Source organism: Stigmatopora nigra, chromosome 23, assembly GCF_051989575.1.
Source record: "Stigmatopora nigra isolate UIUO_SnigA chromosome 23, RoL_Snig_1.1, whole genome shotgun sequence".
Taxonomy (NCBI): Eukaryota; Metazoa; Chordata; class Actinopteri; order Syngnathiformes; family Syngnathidae; genus Stigmatopora; species Stigmatopora nigra.
In genome coordinates this window covers 468260-487157 of record NC_135530.1, presented here as the reverse complement: position 1 = coordinate 487157, position 18898 = coordinate 468260, and the positions used below count along the sequence as shown (strand labels likewise).

The 18898-nt window shown below is 47.4% G+C and overlaps 3 protein-coding genes and 1 long non-coding RNA gene across 12 annotated transcripts; 3 read left to right on the top strand and 1 right to left on the bottom strand.

The window, feature by feature from the left end:
- Positions 1 to 1474: 1474 nt before the first annotated feature.
- On the top strand, positions 1475 to 2420 carry LOC144181366 (beta-2-microglobulin-like). The gene is made up of 3 exons (XM_077709785.1): positions 1475 to 1758; positions 1948 to 2223; positions 2312 to 2420. The coding sequence occupies exons 1-3, from the start codon at positions 1692 to 1694 to the stop codon at positions 2323 to 2325; spliced, it is 357 nt and encodes a 118-aa protein (XP_077565911.1). The 5' UTR covers positions 1475 to 1691; the 3' UTR covers positions 2326 to 2420.
- Positions 2421 to 2532: 112 nt separating this feature from the next.
- LOC144181364 (beta-2-microglobulin-like) lies at positions 2533 to 7410 on the top strand. 8 transcript variants are annotated; one of them, XM_077709784.1, is made up of 10 exons: positions 2533 to 2639; positions 3445 to 3717; positions 3839 to 3921; positions 4024 to 5031; positions 5287 to 5429; positions 5807 to 5888; positions 6609 to 6689; positions 6753 to 6832; positions 6896 to 7012; positions 7070 to 7410. In XM_077709784.1, the coding sequence occupies exons 1-3, from the start codon at positions 2573 to 2575 to the stop codon at positions 3850 to 3852; spliced, it is 354 nt and encodes a 117-aa protein (XP_077565910.1). In that variant the 5' UTR covers positions 2533 to 2572; the 3' UTR covers positions 3853 to 3921; positions 4024 to 5031; positions 5287 to 5429; positions 5807 to 5888; positions 6609 to 6689; positions 6753 to 6832; positions 6896 to 7012; positions 7070 to 7410. The 8 variants fall into 8 exon arrangements, with proteins under 8 accessions (XP_077565910.1, XP_077565903.1, XP_077565906.1 ...); XM_077709777.1 differs by lacking the exon at positions 2533 to 2639 and adding an exon at positions 3052 to 3218; XM_077709780.1 differs by lacking the exons at positions 2533 to 2639; positions 5287 to 5429 and adding an exon at positions 3052 to 3218.
- LOC144181370 (uncharacterized) lies at positions 7409 to 11258 on the bottom strand. 2 transcript variants are annotated; one of them, XR_013324664.1, is made up of 5 exons: positions 10312 to 11258; positions 10089 to 10223; positions 8761 to 8826; positions 8355 to 8677; positions 7409 to 7497 (listed from the first exon to the last, which is right to left on the bottom strand). It is a non-coding gene; the product is annotated as an uncharacterized LOC144181370 (long non-coding RNA). The 2 variants fall into 2 exon arrangements; XR_013324665.1 differs by lacking the exon at positions 7409 to 7497 and having other exon boundaries at positions 8483 to 8677; positions 10089 to 10150; positions 10312 to 11068.
- A 178-nt stretch (positions 11259 to 11436) lies between these two features.
- Positions 11437 to 18743, top strand: sfmbt2 (Scm like with four mbt domains 2). The gene is made up of 21 exons (XM_077709787.1): positions 11437 to 11661; positions 11903 to 12089; positions 13735 to 13842; positions 13937 to 14019; positions 14091 to 14334; positions 14420 to 14434; positions 15185 to 15273; positions 15336 to 15585; positions 15649 to 15746; positions 15813 to 15914; positions 15982 to 16212; positions 16279 to 16408; positions 16480 to 16735; positions 16805 to 16872; positions 16933 to 17066; positions 17150 to 17259; positions 17336 to 17511; positions 17581 to 17786; positions 17857 to 18057; positions 18116 to 18229; positions 18318 to 18743. The coding sequence occupies exons 3-21, from the start codon at positions 13785 to 13787 to the stop codon at positions 18456 to 18458; spliced, it is 2706 nt and encodes a 901-aa protein (XP_077565913.1). The 5' UTR covers positions 11437 to 11661; positions 11903 to 12089; positions 13735 to 13784; the 3' UTR covers positions 18459 to 18743.
- Positions 18744 to 18898: the final 155 nt, after the last annotated feature.

The following is an 18898-nucleotide window of genomic DNA, read 5'->3' as shown; positions in this document are numbered from 1 at the left end:
AACTCTTCCGTAGTCGGCAGAAGTTGACAGTGGCTCATTACGGCTATAGGACTGCTGCCTTTGCTGCTGCCTTTGCTGCTGCTGCATGTTTTCATTGTTAGCGCCAGGAAGGCACGAGCAGACTTGAAGAGGACCCGTTGGTTGTCGAATTCCGTGGCCACGACGGCACAAGCTTTATGAAATGCTCTGCCTTGAAAGTAAACCCCCGCACCTGCGCCCTTTATTTTTGTTGTTATTGATAGCCACTGCTTCTTCCCTTTTTGAACTGGCGCCATTCCTGCCACAAGTCGCTCAAGGGATGTCGTCTTGTACATTTGCCCAAGGTTTGCTTCATTTGTGATCCAGTATATTTTGGGGGGACCAGTCGTGTCCATTATTTACCTCCGCCCCTTTTTTACCCGCTCGGCTCTTATTTTTAAAGTACCCCTCCCGAATTGATACCGCCGTGACCTTGGAGCGACATAACTAAATATATTGGTAGTTTATCATTTCTAATATTCCAACCTCTACGAAGAGACAATGGCTTGGGGAGGTTGTGTGTGTGTGTGTGCGCGCGTGTGTTTGTTTGTTTGTTTCTTACAGCACCTCTCAACACAAAGATGCACCTAATTCATGTTTTTAAATGCAGTGAATTAAAAGTTGCATTGAGTATTTGCAGTGTAGTTGTATGAAAGGTTTACGCTGACAAATGTTGACAGAGCTGGTGCATAACACTTTGCAGCAGACATCCCAAACGTGCCTTAAATGTGTGATTTTCTTTTTTTTCCCCTTTTTTTTCCCCCATCCTTGTTTTGTGTTTTTTGAAAGATGGCCAAGGTAGTAGGTTTAAAATGTGGGAACACTTTTAAAAGGGGGTGACGAAAGCCTGCCATAAATGTAGTTTTTAGACTTTGACAGACTGAGATTGGGTGTTTTGTAGCGAATTCCAATGAATTATTAAACCAAATGCTCCTATTTATTATTATTTTTTAAACAGTCATGGTGATGTACTATTCAATGTCACTCGGACTGTGTCATAGCTCTCAACCCCCCACCCCATCATTTCTAAGGGTAGACCCGAGAGGATGTGTCAAACAAAATAAAGAACACTTTCAGTTATAAGTACAATGACTTTGCTTGAAATATTTCCACAGATTGAAGATTCTTTACTGCCGTCGGAAAATATTGCCACTACACATAACCGATAGGGGTCAATGTTGTTCAAAATCCTTATGAAATGTTTATTTCCTCAACTAGAGCCCTTATTCTCGCGATATTTGCTATTTCCAGAACTACGCTCAACACTACAAAATCGTTATCTAAGACACCTAATGTACAAGGTTAACACACTTACTACCAAGTTACAAAACAAGCCTCCGTGAATAACCATTAATCTATATATATACGACATACAGAATAATATTTCAAACTTATTCAAATTAAATTATTCGCTAAATGTAAACAAGCCGTACGAACAACTGTGACGTCATTGACTGGCGACATTCTTTGCATGTTTTTTTTCCCCCATGCGGTTTTTAACACCTAACTAACCAGTTAGGCATGCATGCATTAGAATGCTGTGGAACGTGAATTGAAAACCATCTCGAGTGCTGCAAAACCTTTAAACTCGATGATGATTAGTGGGCGGGTCAGTTTGTTTGAGACTTCTACTTTCAGTTGCGTTTTTGCGCCGAGAGTCACTCTTGGTGAAGATGAAGCTCGCGACGACAATTCTCTTTCTTTTCACATTATGCTTACTCAAGGTGGATTCCAAAATCCGTAAGTATGAGATATCAACCGAATTGTCAGTGTTCCATTTTTGGTAAAGCAGAAAGTGATGTAAAGACTTATCAGTGAAGGCCGACAGAGTTCACTTTCGATTTGACTCTGCGCATTTTTTTATGTAGAGGGCTCACTTGAGCAGGTGTACAAAAAGTGTATTTGTGCTCGATTGGTTGTCCGACCTAGAGTTCCCGACGGTCAACGTCTACAGCCACTTGCCTGGGCAGTTCGGGCAACCGAACACCTTGATCTGTCACGTTAGCCACTTCCATCCCCCCGACATCTCCATTGAGTTGATGAAGAACGGCAAAGAGATGAGAGACGCCATTGAGAGCGACTTGAGCTTCGAGAAAACCTGGCAATTCCACCTGACCAAGCATGTGCAATTCACCCCATCCAAGGACGACCAGTATGCCTGCCGGGTCACTCATTCCACCACTCCCTCCAAATACATTGACTGGGGTGAGTAGAGTAGTGTATATCTTTATCTTTGGCATGCAAAAGTAAAAGGCTTTTATTTCTTGTGCTTTGTTTTTGAACTTTCACCCAGATTCTAATATGTGACTGGAGGCCAAAGAAGCAATGAAAAGTCAACACATCCAGATTTTTTGATTTACGATTTGACAAATAAACGTTTGGACCTTGTCCAAAATCTCTCACCAGGTTTCTGTGTGTCCTGTCTGTGTGTTTTGCACGAGTTTGACTTTTCTTTTCTGGCTCTCCTTCCCTGTGGTTGTGACCTGTCATCAACCCCGTTGTCTGTGTATTTAGACCCCGTGTGCGTGCAAGTGTTTTCTGTCCTGTTTATGTTATGATTCGCCTCGGCTGGGCAGCGGACCGGAAGCAGGAAGTGGGAAGCAGCCGACGGACGACGACAGGCAAGTACTGGTGCATGTTTTAATGGAAAAAGCGATGACAAAATCATCTTAAAACAACAAAAAGGAGGGGTGTGGGGGGAACAAAAATACCAATTTAATGGGGGTGAGGCAAATATGACCAAACTGAAACAAACTTACAAACCGATGGGACAAGTATTCGTTTAAAAATTTCTTTCCCAAAAAAAAGTCGGCAACTGATGGGACGTTATTTTTGTGGACTTGTGAGTGAATTCATTTAAGGTGGACACACTTGAGTGTAAAAAGGTTTTTCTTTTCTTAATGTAGGATTAAAATGATAGTTGGAACTTGTAGGGCGAGTTAAAAAATGGGGGCAGGCTTCAAAGTACAAAACAAGTAAATGGCAGCGCTTGATAACTCCTACCTGTATCGCCCAATGTGGGCAGAGTTTCCACACCACCTTTGCAGAGTATAAAAATCTAGAATTGCGAGTGAGCTTTCCGGTTATTCTGCATATGTTTACGTGTCGGACTACATGGGAAAACAAACTCAAGATGAAAGCACGTATCTCCTGGATGTTTGGTATTTTGTTCCTTTTGAAATCATCATTGAGCAAAGAATGTAAGTATGTATACATGTAAAGTAGGATTTCCCCATTTTAAATGAATGAACTACTTGTGGCTTAAAATTAAAAAGACGTGTGTAACTTATTTGGATTTGGCTGATGTTTGATTTGAATTTTGTCATTTTGTGACTAGTGTGAAGCTACGAATGAAGCATAACAATGATGGTCCCATTGATGTACTTGATTCTGAAAGCCCACTCCCTCCGTCCCTCCCTCCCGCAGACCCTCCTATCGTTCAGCTTTACACGAAGACGGCCGGATTCTTGGGAAAAAGCAACATTCTTCTGTGTCACGTGAGCAACTTCTATCCGCCGGTGATCCAAGTGGACCTCCAGAGGAACGGCGCCACCATCCCAAAGGCCAACCAGACCGAGATGGTCTTCGAGGCGGACTGGCAATACTATTTGACCAAATACGTGGCCTTTGTCCCCCAGAAGGCAGAAACCTACGCCTGTGTGGTGACCCACGGTGGGATTTCAAGAACCTATGCTTGGGGTATGTTTTGACCTTTGCACCTTGTTCTTCTTGTTGATCACCATTATGATGTTGAATCAAATATAGCCAACCAACAAAGAAGGGAATGCCATTTACTTCATTTAATTGTGTCTTCACGCAGAACCAGAAAAGTAACATCTTTCCACGCACGCAGAACCAGGAATGTAACATCTTGCCACTCCTTTGTTTGGGGGATGTGCCACAGTCAGTTTGCTTTCTCCATTGATTTGTTCAAAATGCTACTTCATTTTTTGTTGTTGTTGTTGTTGCTGATGACCCTTTTTGATATTTGTTTCTTTGCCATAGTGTTTGATCCACCTTGAGATGAAGAAACCCACAAGTACTTTTCGGGACTATGTATTTCACCAGCCGTGAGTCATTGATTGGTTGACGTCGTCACTACCAAAGAAAAGCCATTTTGCGTGGAAGAGTATGCCTGGGCTCTGTCACAGCGGTTAGAGCATTAGCCTCTGACATCCAGGGTCTTTGGTTCGCGTCCCGGTCAATACCCGGAAACAAAAATCTTGGACCAACACACTTGGAACCAAAATTTTTCTTTCCGGGTAGCGACTGGGATGTGAACCCAGGACACTGCGGGATAGAAGCTAGTCCTTAATAATTTAAGTTAAACAAAATGACATGCATTTTGGGAACGGAAAAAAAAATCATCAAAAGATATACCAAGCCAGGAATTGAAACCAAGACCTCTGATCTCAGAAACCCACGCTCTAACCACTCGACCGCCAGGGACAACATAGTATTATCTGGAGGGGGGAAGAAAAGTTCATCTGACTTTAGAGCACAAAGAGACAGACAAAAAAAGGCACACCGATTGGGATTGGAACCCAGGACTCCACATTTCTGAAGGCAATGCTCTAACCACTCGACCACTGGACCCACTAGAATTTAACATTTGAACCTTAACCCTGACAAAATATATTTGTATGAGAAGGACATTTCTGGACCAAACATTACGGACACAAAACGACGTCAATCAATCGATGACTCTGTCTTCGGGGATTGGTTCCGAGCATACTCCAAGATGTAAAACTAAAATGCTCTGTTTAGCTCTTATTAGCTATCTATTTCTGTCTAAAATGGCTTTCCAATATCTGCATTCTCACTCTCTTGCAATTGTGACAACAACATTTCCCGAATACAGGATGAATAAAGTTATCCAATTCAATTCTTCTAAATCAAAAAGACAAATGTTGATTTTTGGGGGAAAAAACAACATAGGTACAGGTACCTATGTCGTCCCCTTCCAGTCCTTCACCGTGATGGACTTTGTGGAATTCCAAAGAAAATGACTTGGTGAGTTGTGGGCGTTGCCTTTTCATAGAAACTTGATGAAGTCACCATTTTTGTCAATGACTATCCGCTACCTCGTCATTATCTTCCTTCCATAACGTTTTCAGTGCTATTGGCTGAATAATGCACGTTATTATGAAAACAATGTATTTCTTTTGAAGTATTAATGCCCAACCTAAAAGTATTTGCAGCCCCAGCCCCCTGATTAATGCACTTTATTCTGAAAACGATCTATTTTTTTGTGTCTATGTGTAATAGGCGTGGCCGAGTTCAGAGTTTAAATAACCGACAGCATTTTTCAAAATGGCTGATCAGCCGGAGGCTGGACTCGTTTGGACTGCTGTGCTGCTCAGAATTGACGATTTCTCGAAGAAAGACCCGATTAAACTTGCGGCGCATTGGTGATTTCGTAGTACCTGTTGTCATTTTCGGAGTGCTTTTTGACGGGAACGTTCTTCATTGACGTAATGTAGCCCCACACGGATGCTAACACAAATGTTTGCTAGCAAGTCAGCCAACTTGTTAGCAAACATTTGTGTTTGCATCCGCGTGGGGCCACATCACGCCAATGAAGCACGCTCCCGTCAAAAAGCACTAACACAAATGTTTGCTCGCGGGTTAGCCAACTTGCTATTGCTAGCAGGTTAGCGAACTTGATGGCAAACATTTATGTTTGCTAGCAGGTTAGCCTACTTGCTGGCAAACATTTGTGTTTGCTACATTGCGTTACTTACAGCTCTTTATGTCTAAAAAGAAATCCTTCCATTGTGTGTTTCAGTCCCTCAACGATCACAGACTGCTGGAAAACATCAAGAATGTGGACAAAAGGAGCAGCTTGTCGACGCCATAACGAGCTGTTGGTCAGTAAAGTCAGTCATTTTTTTTTATAGTTTCTATTTTAGCTGTACATTATTTTTAGATCGTTTCAATTTTCACTATCCGTATAGTAATTTAACTTCAGCATTGAGTATTCAAGGCTTTGTGCAATTGGCTTGTTTTTTTATTAGGATACATTAATGGGTAAAAAAAAGACTTGTTTATTATACTATCGTTAGAATAAAAGACTTACTAAAGAATTACTATTCAGTCATTTTTAAAGAAAAAAATCTCCAAGAAGGCTTTGTGCAATTGGCTTGTAATTTTTGTTAAGATACATTCTAATTTTGAATGAAAAATCTGGCTTAGTTTATTTTATCTTTTTTCTTATAGCAACACAAATGCCTTCAGTGCAGGTGTAAGGACTAATGGTACACTTATAGAATATGTACCTTTTCCCTTCACTTTCTTAAAGACCTCTTAATTTTAAAAGTAGTCTTGACAAAATATTCAACAATAATGTGGGATTCATTTTGACTAGTTTATATAGCCATTTTGTTTTCTGTCAGTGTAAAAGAGGGAAAATGTAAATTTGGGATATTTATTGAACAAAAGTGTTGGGTCTTATGCCAAAACTCATTTTCAAACCCTTTCAAAATAAAATGGCTCTGATTCAGGTAAAACCTTACTTGTGAATGTTTATTTGACCTGACTTTGTGTATTGACCCCCCCCCCCCCCCCCCCAATCTTTTTTTGTCTTTCAGATTTCCAGCTAAGGGGACCTGGTTACCTGCCTATGAACAGATAGCCTCAGACAGCCCCGATGAGATTTTCCAAAATAAAAGGTGAGCCTTCTCCAATGGTCTTCTATTTAACTTTGTATATTGACCCCTTTTTCTGTCTTTCAGAATTCCAGCTAAGGGGACCTGGTTTCTGCCTATGAACAGATAGCCTCAGACAGCCCCAATGAGATTTTTCAAAATAAAAGGTGAGCCTTCTCCAATGGTCTTCTATTTAACTTTGTGTATTGACCCCTTTTTTTGTCTTTCAGAATTCCAGCTCAGAGGACCTGGTTTCTGCCTATGAACAGATAGCCTCAGACAGGCCCATGTTTCTTGGTGCTGGAGCTCAGGGGAGAACCAGTCTATGAAGTTTTTCAAAATAAAAGGTGAGCCCTTCTCATTGGTTTTTTAACTAACTGTGTACTAACCCCCCCTTTTTTCAGTTTTCCAGAATTCCACCAGGGGGTGGAGAAGATTCGATTTTTTACGATGCTGGAGCACCGACGGGAACCAATCTACAAACTTTTTCAAAATAAAAGGTGAGCCCTACTCATTGTTTTTTCAACTAACTGTGTACTAACCCCCCCTTTTCAGTTTTCGAATCTTCTCCACCAGAGGGTGGAGAAGATTCGATTTTTTACGATGCTGGAGCACCGACGGGAACCAATCTACAAACTTTTTCAAAATAAAAGCTGACATCCTGTTTTTCCAGATTTCCACCTGGTGACAAGAGGAATTACTTCATCTTATTCAAGTTTTTCAAAATAAAAGATCTTGCAAAGTATATTTGTCTTTTTATTCAGAGAAAAACATTTTAACTCTTGTACATGGTAGTTGAAGTGTTGATTGGTGTAGTCACTCTTTTCTCCACCTACAGACAAAAAAGAAAAAGTACACTTAGAAAAAAAACATTGAAAAATGAATTAACACTTAGAAAAATTAGAGGATAAACACTTAGAAAAAAAATTGAAAAATGAATTAACACTTAGAAAAATTAGAGGATAAACACTTAGAAAAAAAAATTGAAATTGAATTAACACTTAGAAAAAAAGGGAATAAACACTTAAAGAAAAATTAAAATAGAAAATCTGGGGGTATAAACACTTAGAAGAAAAACTGGGGGAATAAACGGAAGGAGAAAAGAGAGAAAAATTTGGGAGAATAAACACTTAGAAGAAAAAAGAGAAAAACTGGGGGAATAAATGGAAGAAGAAAAGAGATAGAAAAATTTGGGGGTATAAACACTTAGAAGAAAAAAAGAAAACCTGGGAATAAATGGAAGAAGAAAAGAAAAATTTGGGGGTATAAACACTTAGAAGAAAATTTGGGGGTATAAACACAGAAGAAAAAAAGAGAAAAATTTGGGGGAATAAACACTTAGAAGAAAAATTAAGGAATAAACACAGAAAAAAATAAGAATGCATAGATAGAAGAAAACACTTAGACATATTAAAGAAGGGGAATGAACACTTGGAAGAAAAATTGAAGACTACCTTTAGAAAATTTGAAGGAATAAATACTTAGAAGAAAAATTAAAGAAGGAATAGACAAGAAAAACTGAAGAAAACACTTAAAAAATTAAAGTAGGAATACTTTGGAAGACAAACTAGTACTAGAGGTTCAACACTTAGAAAAAATAAAGAACAAGAAAAATTGAGGAAGGAAACACTTAGAATTGTACTGACATTAAATGAAGTTACCAATCTTTTATAAGAAAAAGATTCTTACCTTAGGAGGTCTAGCTTCTCACTTTGCCAGACGAATGTGAACTTATCCTATATAGAGGGCAAAAGTAAATTGCAACTTGTATCCAGTGAAAGCTACCCATGGTGGATGGATGGAGTCACACAAGATGGTAAAGATGCTTCAAGATTTTATTTGACTTGGATATTCCACAAACAAATGCATTCTTCAAGGGTGCTCGGGCGTTTGCCTGCCGTTAGGGTTGTCAAATGTACTTAGATATTAAACCCTAGCGGCGACCAAACGTCCGGTCACGTTCTTCAAGTGGGCAACTTGCTGGAGACCCCCTGGAGAGACTGGACGCCAGCCTGTTGCGTGCAACAACAAAAAGACAATTAGAATATGTAGAGACTGGACATTCAAAAGATAGGCTAAGGTGCTCTAGTTTTACCTTGATCTGGCCCACTTTCCACTCCTGGAGCCTCAAGGGTGTGATGGGAAAAGCTGCAACTTCATGCTGCAAAAAAAGGAAAACTTGATTTAACCCAGGGGTGTCAAACTACCTTTGGTCTGCGGGCCGATTACATCTTAATTTGAGATCAAGCAGGCCGGACCAGTAAACTCACTGCAAAATTACATAAAACTAACAATAAGCCCACTTTTTTCCTTTGTATTAGTCAATAATACTAATAATTAGTGCAAAGAAAGAGTAAATTAACAAAGTGTTCAACAGACATTTTGCTGATGAAGGTGCGAGGCAAACGGAAAAGTAGATAATGCAATTGTCGCCAATAGACGCTGTAAAGACAGACGTTCAATTTTACCAGGTCAAGGTGGTCCTAGTTACGCCGCAGTCTTGCTTTCATGTTGTCTGCACGTACTAAAACACTGCACCCCTAGCAGATAATAAAAAAAACGACAAATTTTCAAGAAAAATCGTATTTTTTTTACACAATGCAGCTTTCTTTCCCGGGCCGTACCAAACCACCAGACGGGCCGGATCAGGCCCGCGGGCCGTATGTTTGACACCGATGAATTTTTAACCTAACTATTTGGAAGCTGTCAAACCATTATTATTGGAAAGGGAACTCTTACAATTGAATAAACGATCAAAGTTGATGGGTGCTACGTGATGACGATGACGGCTAACTGAAGGGTGGCTTAACAATTTTCGTATCAACGTTTTTTTTTTGGGGGGGGGAAAGAAAACAGAAGAATTACACATTGGAAACGAGTGTTAAGCACGCGTAGTGAAAACTATCATTGCATACAACACACCAGCATGTCATTTTTTAGTGAGCCTTTACGCGGTCGGTTCGATTAAAAGTATTTGAACACGACGAAATAATGGAAAGATAACGGATAACATACTTTTCCAAGTCAAATGCTAAGCGTGGTCGTGACGTGAATGCTAAGCTAACTAGTCACTTACGGTACACAGCTGGTGGGGAGATAGAGCCGATACTTCAAATGTCGACCGTGCGTTCAAGCTAGCATTACACGAACATTAGTTGGCACTTTAGGCGACGAAATAATGGAAAGATAACGAATTACATACTTTTGGGGTCAAATGGTAAGCGTCGTCGTGACGTGAGTGCTAAGCTAACTAGTCACTAACGGTAGATAGAGCCGATACTTAAAATGTCGCCGGTGTGTTCAAGCTAGCATTACACGAACAGATTTGTTGGCGCTTTAGGCTCAATCGATTCCTAAAAAATCTACTTTTAGCGTGATAAAAACCCACTAAGGCCAATAAATTGCTCGACGGCTTAGGCTTACCTCCTTGGCGTGCTCGGCGTCCGTCCGCCCGCACAGGAAAGGCTCGTGGAGATGACACGCTACTGCGCATGTGTGTTAATTACAACAGATGCGTCGGCAATGGGCGTAACCACGCAAAAACATAGGAACACACGTCTTTTTAAATAGAAAACAACATAGTTAATTTAGCAAAATAACATTAGAATTTAACAATGAGGTATAGCCTTAACCCTTGCTTGCTTACTGCAGCTCAAGATGGTGACCACAGCTCTTCACCACCAAATAAACGCATAGTTCTTCACCTCAAAATAAACGCACAGTTCTTCACCTCAAAATAAAAGCACTGTTGTGCAGTTTAACAAGTACGCAACCCGTAAGACATCAAAACATGTTATAATCGTTGTTTTTCCTGACTGACCAGCAATAACTCCGAGGTACACTGCGCCTAACCCCAGCAGCTGAAGTCAGTTTCACTTAATGAGCATGTTTGTCGTAAAGTGTGTTCATCACTGCCCTCCGGTGGTCAAAGAAAGTACTGGCCGGCCAGGATGAGGAAAAAATACATAACACAAAAACCGAACTGGAACGTTAATTTAAAAACAACCCCAAAAATATAATAATTTAAAAAACAAATAAGAAGAAAAAATATTCAATAAACAAAACCCAGAATATAAATTAATTTGAAAAATGGAGAAGAAGAAAAATAACTCCAAAAACGACTGCAGAAAATAAATTTGTTAGAAAAGGGCTTGCAAATTTGACATTGAGAACTCAAAAAGCCTTTTTATTTCCTGGTATAAAATGTGTTTTTTAATCCGCGGTCAAGAAAGCAGATTAACGTGGTAACACGCATGCGCCAACCATCTGTTCAACCTGCAGTATCGCTCGCACGCACGGTCGTTTCTTTTTTTTTTTTCGTCACCACCAACAACAAACTCGAAAAGGCACGATCTCATTTCTTTCTTTTAGCACCATTGACGATGATGGACGTCCAAACACGTCACTCCTTTGTAGCGTTTTGTCCTTCTTGGACCCTCCAATCCCTTTGAATTAAAATGGTTTGGGTGTGTGATATCAAACAACCGAATAAGGCGACAGTAACAATAAAAAAAAAAATGCGCAAAATTTCTGTTTGTATTTATTGCAAACGCCCTCGTCGGGGATGATGTGCTTTGGTGTGACAGTCACGGGTTCTGGGGGGGGGGGGGGGGGGGGTGTTGTTCTTGGAAACCAAAACTGAAATCCCAACGTTTGGTAAGCCGCAAAAATAAAGAAATAAAAAGCAAAGGATTCTTTGAAGCGATGGCCGTTGGGCCGTGTTTTTTTTTTCTTGGTCAGGTGACATGAGAGCGCCATAGACGTTAAAAGGCGCCCAAATTGACTTACTTTGGTCCGTTTGAATGGCGTGATTGGGGCCTCCGTCATAAAGCTTTGCAAAGCTTTGCAAGGCTTTGCTCGCTTCCCGGCCGCCACTAGAGGCTACTGTTGACTGGAGGAACGAGGAAAGCAAAAGCACACACTCCACTCATTTCTACACACAAGTATCCAAGAGCTTCTTCTTTTGTTGTCGACAGGACAAAAGTGCGCACGAAACGTGAGTAAACCTTCAAAAATGGCTCGTGTTTTGACGATGGAAGCCACACCAGAGCAAGAGATTCCTTTTTATCTGTCTGTATTTGCCAGCATAGAATAGGAAATAAGGTGTCATGTTTGTGAACGAGTTGGATTTTTTCTAAATTCCCCCGGAATAAGCGATACAGTGACGTCCATGTGAAATGTCGTCCTTCGGCGCCCGTGCGGAACGCTTGTTTGTGTGTTTTGGACTCCACTTAAAGGTCAGCCGAAGGCTCCGGACGTGGGCTCGGTGCGGTACGCATGCGCGCAACACAGATGCCATATTGGAACGGGGACAGCGGCAGAAGCGAACGAGGGAGAGAAGAGAGAAGACGAGCGCTGCTGATCGAGTCCGAGCGAACACTGCGGGGGGCTCTGGCCGGAAGTGTCCCGGAAGGAAGCCGCCAGGTAAAGCAGGTGACGCCTTCAGGCTTTTGGCCATTTTGTCAAGCCCCCTCCCTAAAAAAAAGACCGGGCCACTTTTTGGGCGTCTTTTTCGTCTCGTTGGCCAACGCGCTTCACGTCTTGATATTTTGACGGAAGCCAGTCGCGGGTTCTTTCCCACCCGGAAATGTGGCTTTTCTCGTCGCTACAGCCTTTTTTTATCGACGGCCCCCGTGCCGATGAGTCACTTTGGTCGATTTGAGAAAGGTGGCTTTGGTTTTGAAAGAAGAGGCCAGTCATCATGCCCCCCGCCGCGCTGCTTTTGCGGCTTTGCGCGGACTTTGGCAGATCTTTTGAGCGAGGAAAAAAGGTCGCCGCGACGCGCCGACGCTCCTCGCGGGTCTCTTTCGGTGCACGCGCGTCACCTTTAGTCAATTAGATCGCAAGTGTGCGTGGGGCGAGCGCCTGTGGATTTTTTTCCGCCGCACTTTGCAAAGTCGCGGTGAGGTGTCCCACCTCGGTCCGGTCCGGTCCGGTCCGGTACGGTACGGTCCGTGTCGGCTTGTTCCGCTGCACGCCGGTCCGCCGCTCGCTGTCAGCCCTTCTTCCTCTTCCGCACTCCTCCTCAACCTCCCGATGACGTGGGCACTTTGTCGCCGCTCGCCGTTGGAGCGCTTCCGGTCATTGGTTGAAATTCGAGCGAGCAGTCAAAAGCTTTCTTTTTTTGGAAGTAAAAAGGCTTCAAAGTGGAAATGGGATCAAAGTCCCTGTGTTGACGGCTACACATTTTGCTACATTTTGAAGAGGCAGCTTGAGGAAAGCGCTCAATTGTTTTCTTTACTTATTGACTTGACTGTTAAAAAAGTAACAATAGTCTGACTTTGACGTTATATAGTGGGAATGTTTTGACTTTGGACAGACACTCACACACATTGGCTACAACTGTCACTTGGTCATCTTAAGGGAATGTATCCATACATTTATTTCCAAGTGAACCCTACAAAAGACAATTTACAATGTGAACGTCCAATCCGGTTAGTTTAGCGGCGAGCATTGCACTATTTTGGAGGTTTCTAGACAGCTTTCTCTTCTAATGGCTTTGTTTGTTTTGCTCAAATGAGGCGCAATTAAAGTCCAACCCATTTCACTTTCCCCCAAAGCTAGGCGGGAAACGGAGAGGAAGGATTTGGAGGCACGACGGCGTTGTCTAAAAGAGGAGCCTCCTTAAGAGGCGCTAATGCAATAAAAGGCGCGTAATCTGCTAAATCCTCCCCGGGAGCTTTTGGAACCGGAAAGCCGTTGGCCACAAACGCACCAATGGACAATGATCCGCTTTTTGGGGGTCTTTTTCATACCAGCCAATCGTATTCCTGCCACTTGCTCGTCGTTTGGCGGGCCGACGTGCTTTCTTTTCAACGTGCTAATTACCTTCATGTTTTTTCAAATGTTTTCCTGGAAACCCCGAATAACCCGGCCGACGACTTGGCGGAAGTTTTCCGTCTTTCCGGTTCTGCCGCTTTTTTTGCTCGTCTTGCCGCCGCTTATCTGATGTCGGCACCGTGGCCCCAACGGCAATGTTGGCGTGCCCCACGGTCGGAATGCGTAAACCGCCGTGACCTTCTCGCCACCGTGGCGTTTTAATCACCGGCCATCTTTTTCTCTATTGTAGGTGTTGGAGAGGACGCGTGAGATGCGGTGAGGTGACCGGGTCTGGCCAAGATGCAATCGCCGGACCGCCACTCGTCCAAAGCGGGCGCCGAGGAGGAAGTCGGCTCAGGTGACCAGTGTGGAATAGCCACGGAGGAAGGGGGGGCTCGCCGCCGCCGCCGCCTCCTCGCCGCCGCTGACGTCTCTCTTGTGTCGGGACCCAGACCCGGAGCGCCCCGACTTTAACTGGCAGGAACACTTGGAGGAGATGGGGGCCAGCGCCGCCCAGCACGCCGCCTTCAATCACGTGAGTGGCCCAAAAAAGAAAAAAAGACACTGGGAAGGCCAGCTTTATCCGTCAACCGTGGTCCACGGCAGGTGGAACTGAGCCTCCGGAGCAGCTTCCAACCCGGCATGAAGCTGGAGGTGGTCGACAAGGGCGCCGCCGACGACACGTACTGGGTGGCCAGCATCGTGGCCACCTGTGGCCAGTTGCTGCTACTGCGCTTCAGCGGCTACGGCCACGACCGGCGGGCCGACTTCTGGTGCGACGTGACGGCCGCCCGGCTGCACCCGGTGGGCTGGTGCGCCCGCCACGGCAAGACGCTGGCGCCGCCGCATGGTGAGTGGACCGGCTGGGCCCGTCCGTCCTCCCGTCTTCCCCCATCTTTTTTTTACACCGGCACTTTTGTCTTTTTGTCTCTCAGATAAGCTGAGACGAGGTAAGCCCTCCCTCGCCACAAACCTCTCGCCCAGTGAGTGATAAGGCGCGCGGCGATAAGCCCACCGCTGCCACAGGCAGATAAACGGCGAGGCGGCCACGCGGCAAAAGACGGCACGCCGCTCCACTTTGAATGGCCGATGAATTGCCCGTCCAAAAATAATAGGGGGACCCACTTCATCTGAAAGGCTCACTGATAATCCAATTGGGATGGGGGTCTGCTCTCGTCCAGCGGTATTTACCGTAGCGCTCCTACAACCAAATGGGAATAGTTGATAGCGGCATGTTTTGGCTGCGGCCCACGCTTGGAGGTCACTGGCAAAAGGCGGCGTGCTAGCGTGCCGGCGTCTTTGCGCCAAAGGGAATTTTCCTTCTTCCCCTACTTCCGCTAAATTAGTGCCAATGCTTGCGATGTGCAACGACGTGCATCCTGTCAGGAAATGACAATCGGGGCTAAAATGGCACTTGATTCAAAAGCTAGCGAGCGGCTAGCGAGCGGCAACTAGCTGCTGTCTGTTCCCGGCAACCCGGCTACAAAGGGCGCTCGCTATTTGTTTTTGTTTGTCGGATTTGAACCTGGTTGCGCAATGTGGAGAAATACGTCCTCGGAAGAAGAGGGGAGGAGGGAGGGAGGGGGTCGCCGGGTAAAAATAGTTGATCTATTTGTGCACGCGAGCGTTCAAGAAAAGGATGGCGCCACTTCTCGGCCCTTGGAACGCCTTTGATTTTGTTGTTGCGCACGCCATTGCAGCCATCCAGGAGAAACACGGCGATTGGACCGACTTTTTGGTGGGCGAACTGACGGGCTCCAGGACGCCGCCCGCCAACCTGCTGGAAGGGGTGAGCCCAGAAATGACCTTTCGTCTGAAAAGGAAGGCGCCTAATCTTGGCCTTTTTTACAGCCACTGCGCGGGAAGAACGCGGTGGACCTGATCGTTCCGGGCGCCGTCCTGGAACTCCGCCACGCCGCCGAGCCCTTCCTTTACTGGCCGGCGCGCGTGCTGCGCAACGTGGGCGGCCGCCTGCGGCTCCGCCTGGCCGGGCTCTCGGACGAGCACCGGGCTCGGGACGTCTGGCTCTTCTACCTGGACGTCAGACTGCGGCCCCTGGGCTGGGCCGGGGACAACCGCATGGCCTCGGAGCCGCCCGCCGGTAATTTGGCCGCCGACCTTCTGCCGTGGCTGTCAGACGCTTCATCTCTCTTTCCATTTGCAGAATTGCACGGCCTGAAGAGCGCCGCCGACTGGCAGCGGGCTTTGGAGGACGCCCGGCGAGACGGAGAAAGTTCGGCCGTGCCCCCAGAGGCCTTTGAGGTAAGCCGTCGCCTACGCGGGTGGCCCGCCGCACGCCCTTTTTGACCCTCGGACCTCCGACGTCAGGACCGCGCCGACCTGCCCGTGCACGCCTTCAAGGTGGGCCAGAAGCTAGAGATGGTTTCTCGGTGGGAGCGCCTGCAAGTCTGCCCCGTTTCCGTCACCGAGGTAGCGCACCGGGCGCCGTCCGCTCCGCCGAGGCGCACGGAAGGACGCCTTTCTCTTTTGCGTCCAGGTCCTCGACCAGCACTACTTCCGGGTGACGGCGGACGACCTGACGGTCGGCGGCGAGCCGCGGTCGGCCTTGTGCCACGCCGACTCGGGCGGCATCCTGCCCGTCCAATGGTGCCTGAAGAACGGCGCCGTCCTGGAGAGGCCGCGCGGGTACCCGGATCAGGATTTCGACTGGGCCGACTACCTCAAGCGGTGTGGCGCCCAAGCCGCGCCCGATACCTGCTTCCCCGAGGCAAGGCTACGCCTCCAGCGACTCTTCTTTTATTTCCCCTTTTAAAAGAAGCTCCTCCTCCGACAGCCGTCGGCACCGACGCGGGACTTCGCCAAGGACACGTGGCTGGAAACGGTGCACCCGGAGTGGCCGGAGCGCATGTGCGTGGCGCGGATCGCCGCCGTCCGAGGACGCCTGCTGTGGCTGCGCCTGGAAGGTTGGTATAAGCCAAAAGGGCGAGGCGGGACGGACGCTCGGTGCTCAGGAATGTGGGGCGCTGACTCGTAGGCGTGGCCGGCGACGTCGGCGAGACCATCGTGGACGCCGGCTCCATGGACATCTTTCCCGTGGGTTGGTGCGAGGCCAACGCTTACCCGCTGAGTCCGCCCATCAAAGCCGCCCGTCGGTACCCACCGGCGGACGGCGCCGGCGAATCCTTCCCGCCCGCTAAGGTGCTGAAAACGCCTGACCTGATCGACACACGTACGCCGTCTTCGGAAGGCGGCAAGCAGCGAAAAGTGGCGGTGGTCCAGCCCGAGAAACAGTAAGTGAGATTTGCCCCGGATCTGTGGCTCCGCCTAAAATGAAAGTGCTCTCCTGTCTGCCCTCCCAGGTCGGCGCCACCTCCGGCCACGGAGCCGCCTCCCGCGAGTCACGGTCAGCCCCTCCCCAACGACCCAGGTAGCGACAATTGAGCACGGAAAGGAGCTTTGCCCACTAACCAAAAGACTTTTGTGGCAGCCAACGGGCGCTACTGCTGCTCCAAGGTGTTTGTCAACCACCGATGCTTCTCGGGGCCCTACCTCAACAAGGGCCGCATTGCCGAGCTCCCTCAGACGGTGGGACCTGGAAAATGCACGCTGGTCCTCAAAGAGGTGGGCTTCGGTCGGACAGGGTCGTCGTCGTCATCCCCCTATTTCCCCCCGCCGTCTTCTCCAACGTTTGTGGCCCCCCGCAGCTCCTGTCCATGCTCATCAACTCGGCCTACAAGCCCGGGCGCGTCCTCAAGGAGCTGCAGGAACTGGAGGATCCCGCCTGGGACTGTCAGGAGGAGACCTTGAAGGCCAAGTGAGGAGGACGCCCACGTGTTCACCGGCTCTTCCGATTTCCCCCCCTCGAGCGCTTCCGTCTGCTCTGGGCCCAGATATAAAGGCAAAAGCTACCGCTCCAGCATCCGAATCGTCCGGCTGGCCGAGCTGATCCCGGACTTTTGCCGCAAAGTTTGCCTCAAGCTGCAGTGCTGCCCCAACCTAGTGGGACCCACGCTGGTCCCCGAAAAGTGCCCGGAGAGCTGCTACGTCCAGACCAAAACCAAATACAGTGAGTCTCGTGCACCGGAGCCGCCTTTCGGGCCTCCAGTCAAAACGCACGCCGCCTTGCCGTCGCCAGCCTATTACTACGGCAAGAAGAGGAAGCTGTCCAAGCAGCAGGGAGGCGAGGATTCGGCGGCCCCGGCGGCCCCGGCGGCGGCCGGAGACGCGCTCAGACCCAGGCGCAAGAAGAGAAAGAGCATCTTCGTGCAGAAGAAGCGGCGCTCGTCGCCGGCCGAGCCGTCCGCCAACGACGACGGCACCGCCGCCACCGCCTCGGCTCAGGTTTGGTTCTCGGCCCGACGAGGCGAATAGCCTCCGTCCTTGACGCCCTTTTCCGTCCATCCCGCGTCAGGAAAGCGAGGAAGACGAAGCGGACGGCACGTCGCGGTCGGGAAGCGAAGGAACCGGATCCGAGTCCCGCCGCGACCCGACCGACGGCGGCGGCGGCGGCGTCCAGGCACGTCGCGGCAGTCAAGAGGCGCCCGAGACCCGAAGGAGGTCCGCGCGCCAGCTGCCCCCCAAGTATCTGGCGGCCAAAGAAGATGCTCTGCAGGTGCTTCCTCTTGTTTTGCTTGAAAAATGGCTCCTATCATAAATGTCATAACATCTAGGAGGAGAAGCCCCTGGTTCTGGACCGAAACCCCCTGGAGTGGAGCGTGCAGGAGGTGGTGGACTTCATCAACTCGACCGACTGCGCCTCGCTGGCCTACATCTTCCAAGAGCAGGTGAGCCGGCCGCCGATGGGTCTGGGCGTTTGGCCCGCCCCGCCCCGCCCCGCCCCCGCCAATGGTCTGTCTGGTCTGTCGACGACAGGTGATCGACGGGCAGGCCATGCTGCTGCTGACCCTGCCCACCGTGCAGGAGTGCATGGACCTGAAGCTGGGGCCGGCCATCAAGCTGTGCCACCACATTGAGCGCGTCAAGGTGGCCTTTTACAGACAGTACGCCAACTGAGCCCCGCCCACTCTGCCATGAAAACAACAGCACAAAACCAAACTACGGATGCCAGGAAAATGAATCAAAAGCCAGCCATCATGAATTGATTTGGACTTTATAATTGCTTCTGTCACGAGCCAGATTTCCCTTTTTTCCCCCCCAGGGGCTCATTTAATTTATTGGCGCAGAAAAAGCCGCCACCTCCGACCGAGGTGCTGCCGTTGAAGGGTTTTATCTATGCAAATGTTTTTGTTTGCTGTTATTTTGTTGAGGAAATACATTTCTATCCATTTGTAGACACGATATTGTGCGTCAGATGACCTTTGAGACCGATCTTTTATCTTTCAAAAGGTGATGTCGATTATTAAATAAAGGCTGCAAACCAAAGTCAAAGGTGATATCAAACCAAAATCTCATTTACATTTAATACCACCTCATGAATAGCATGTACTATACAG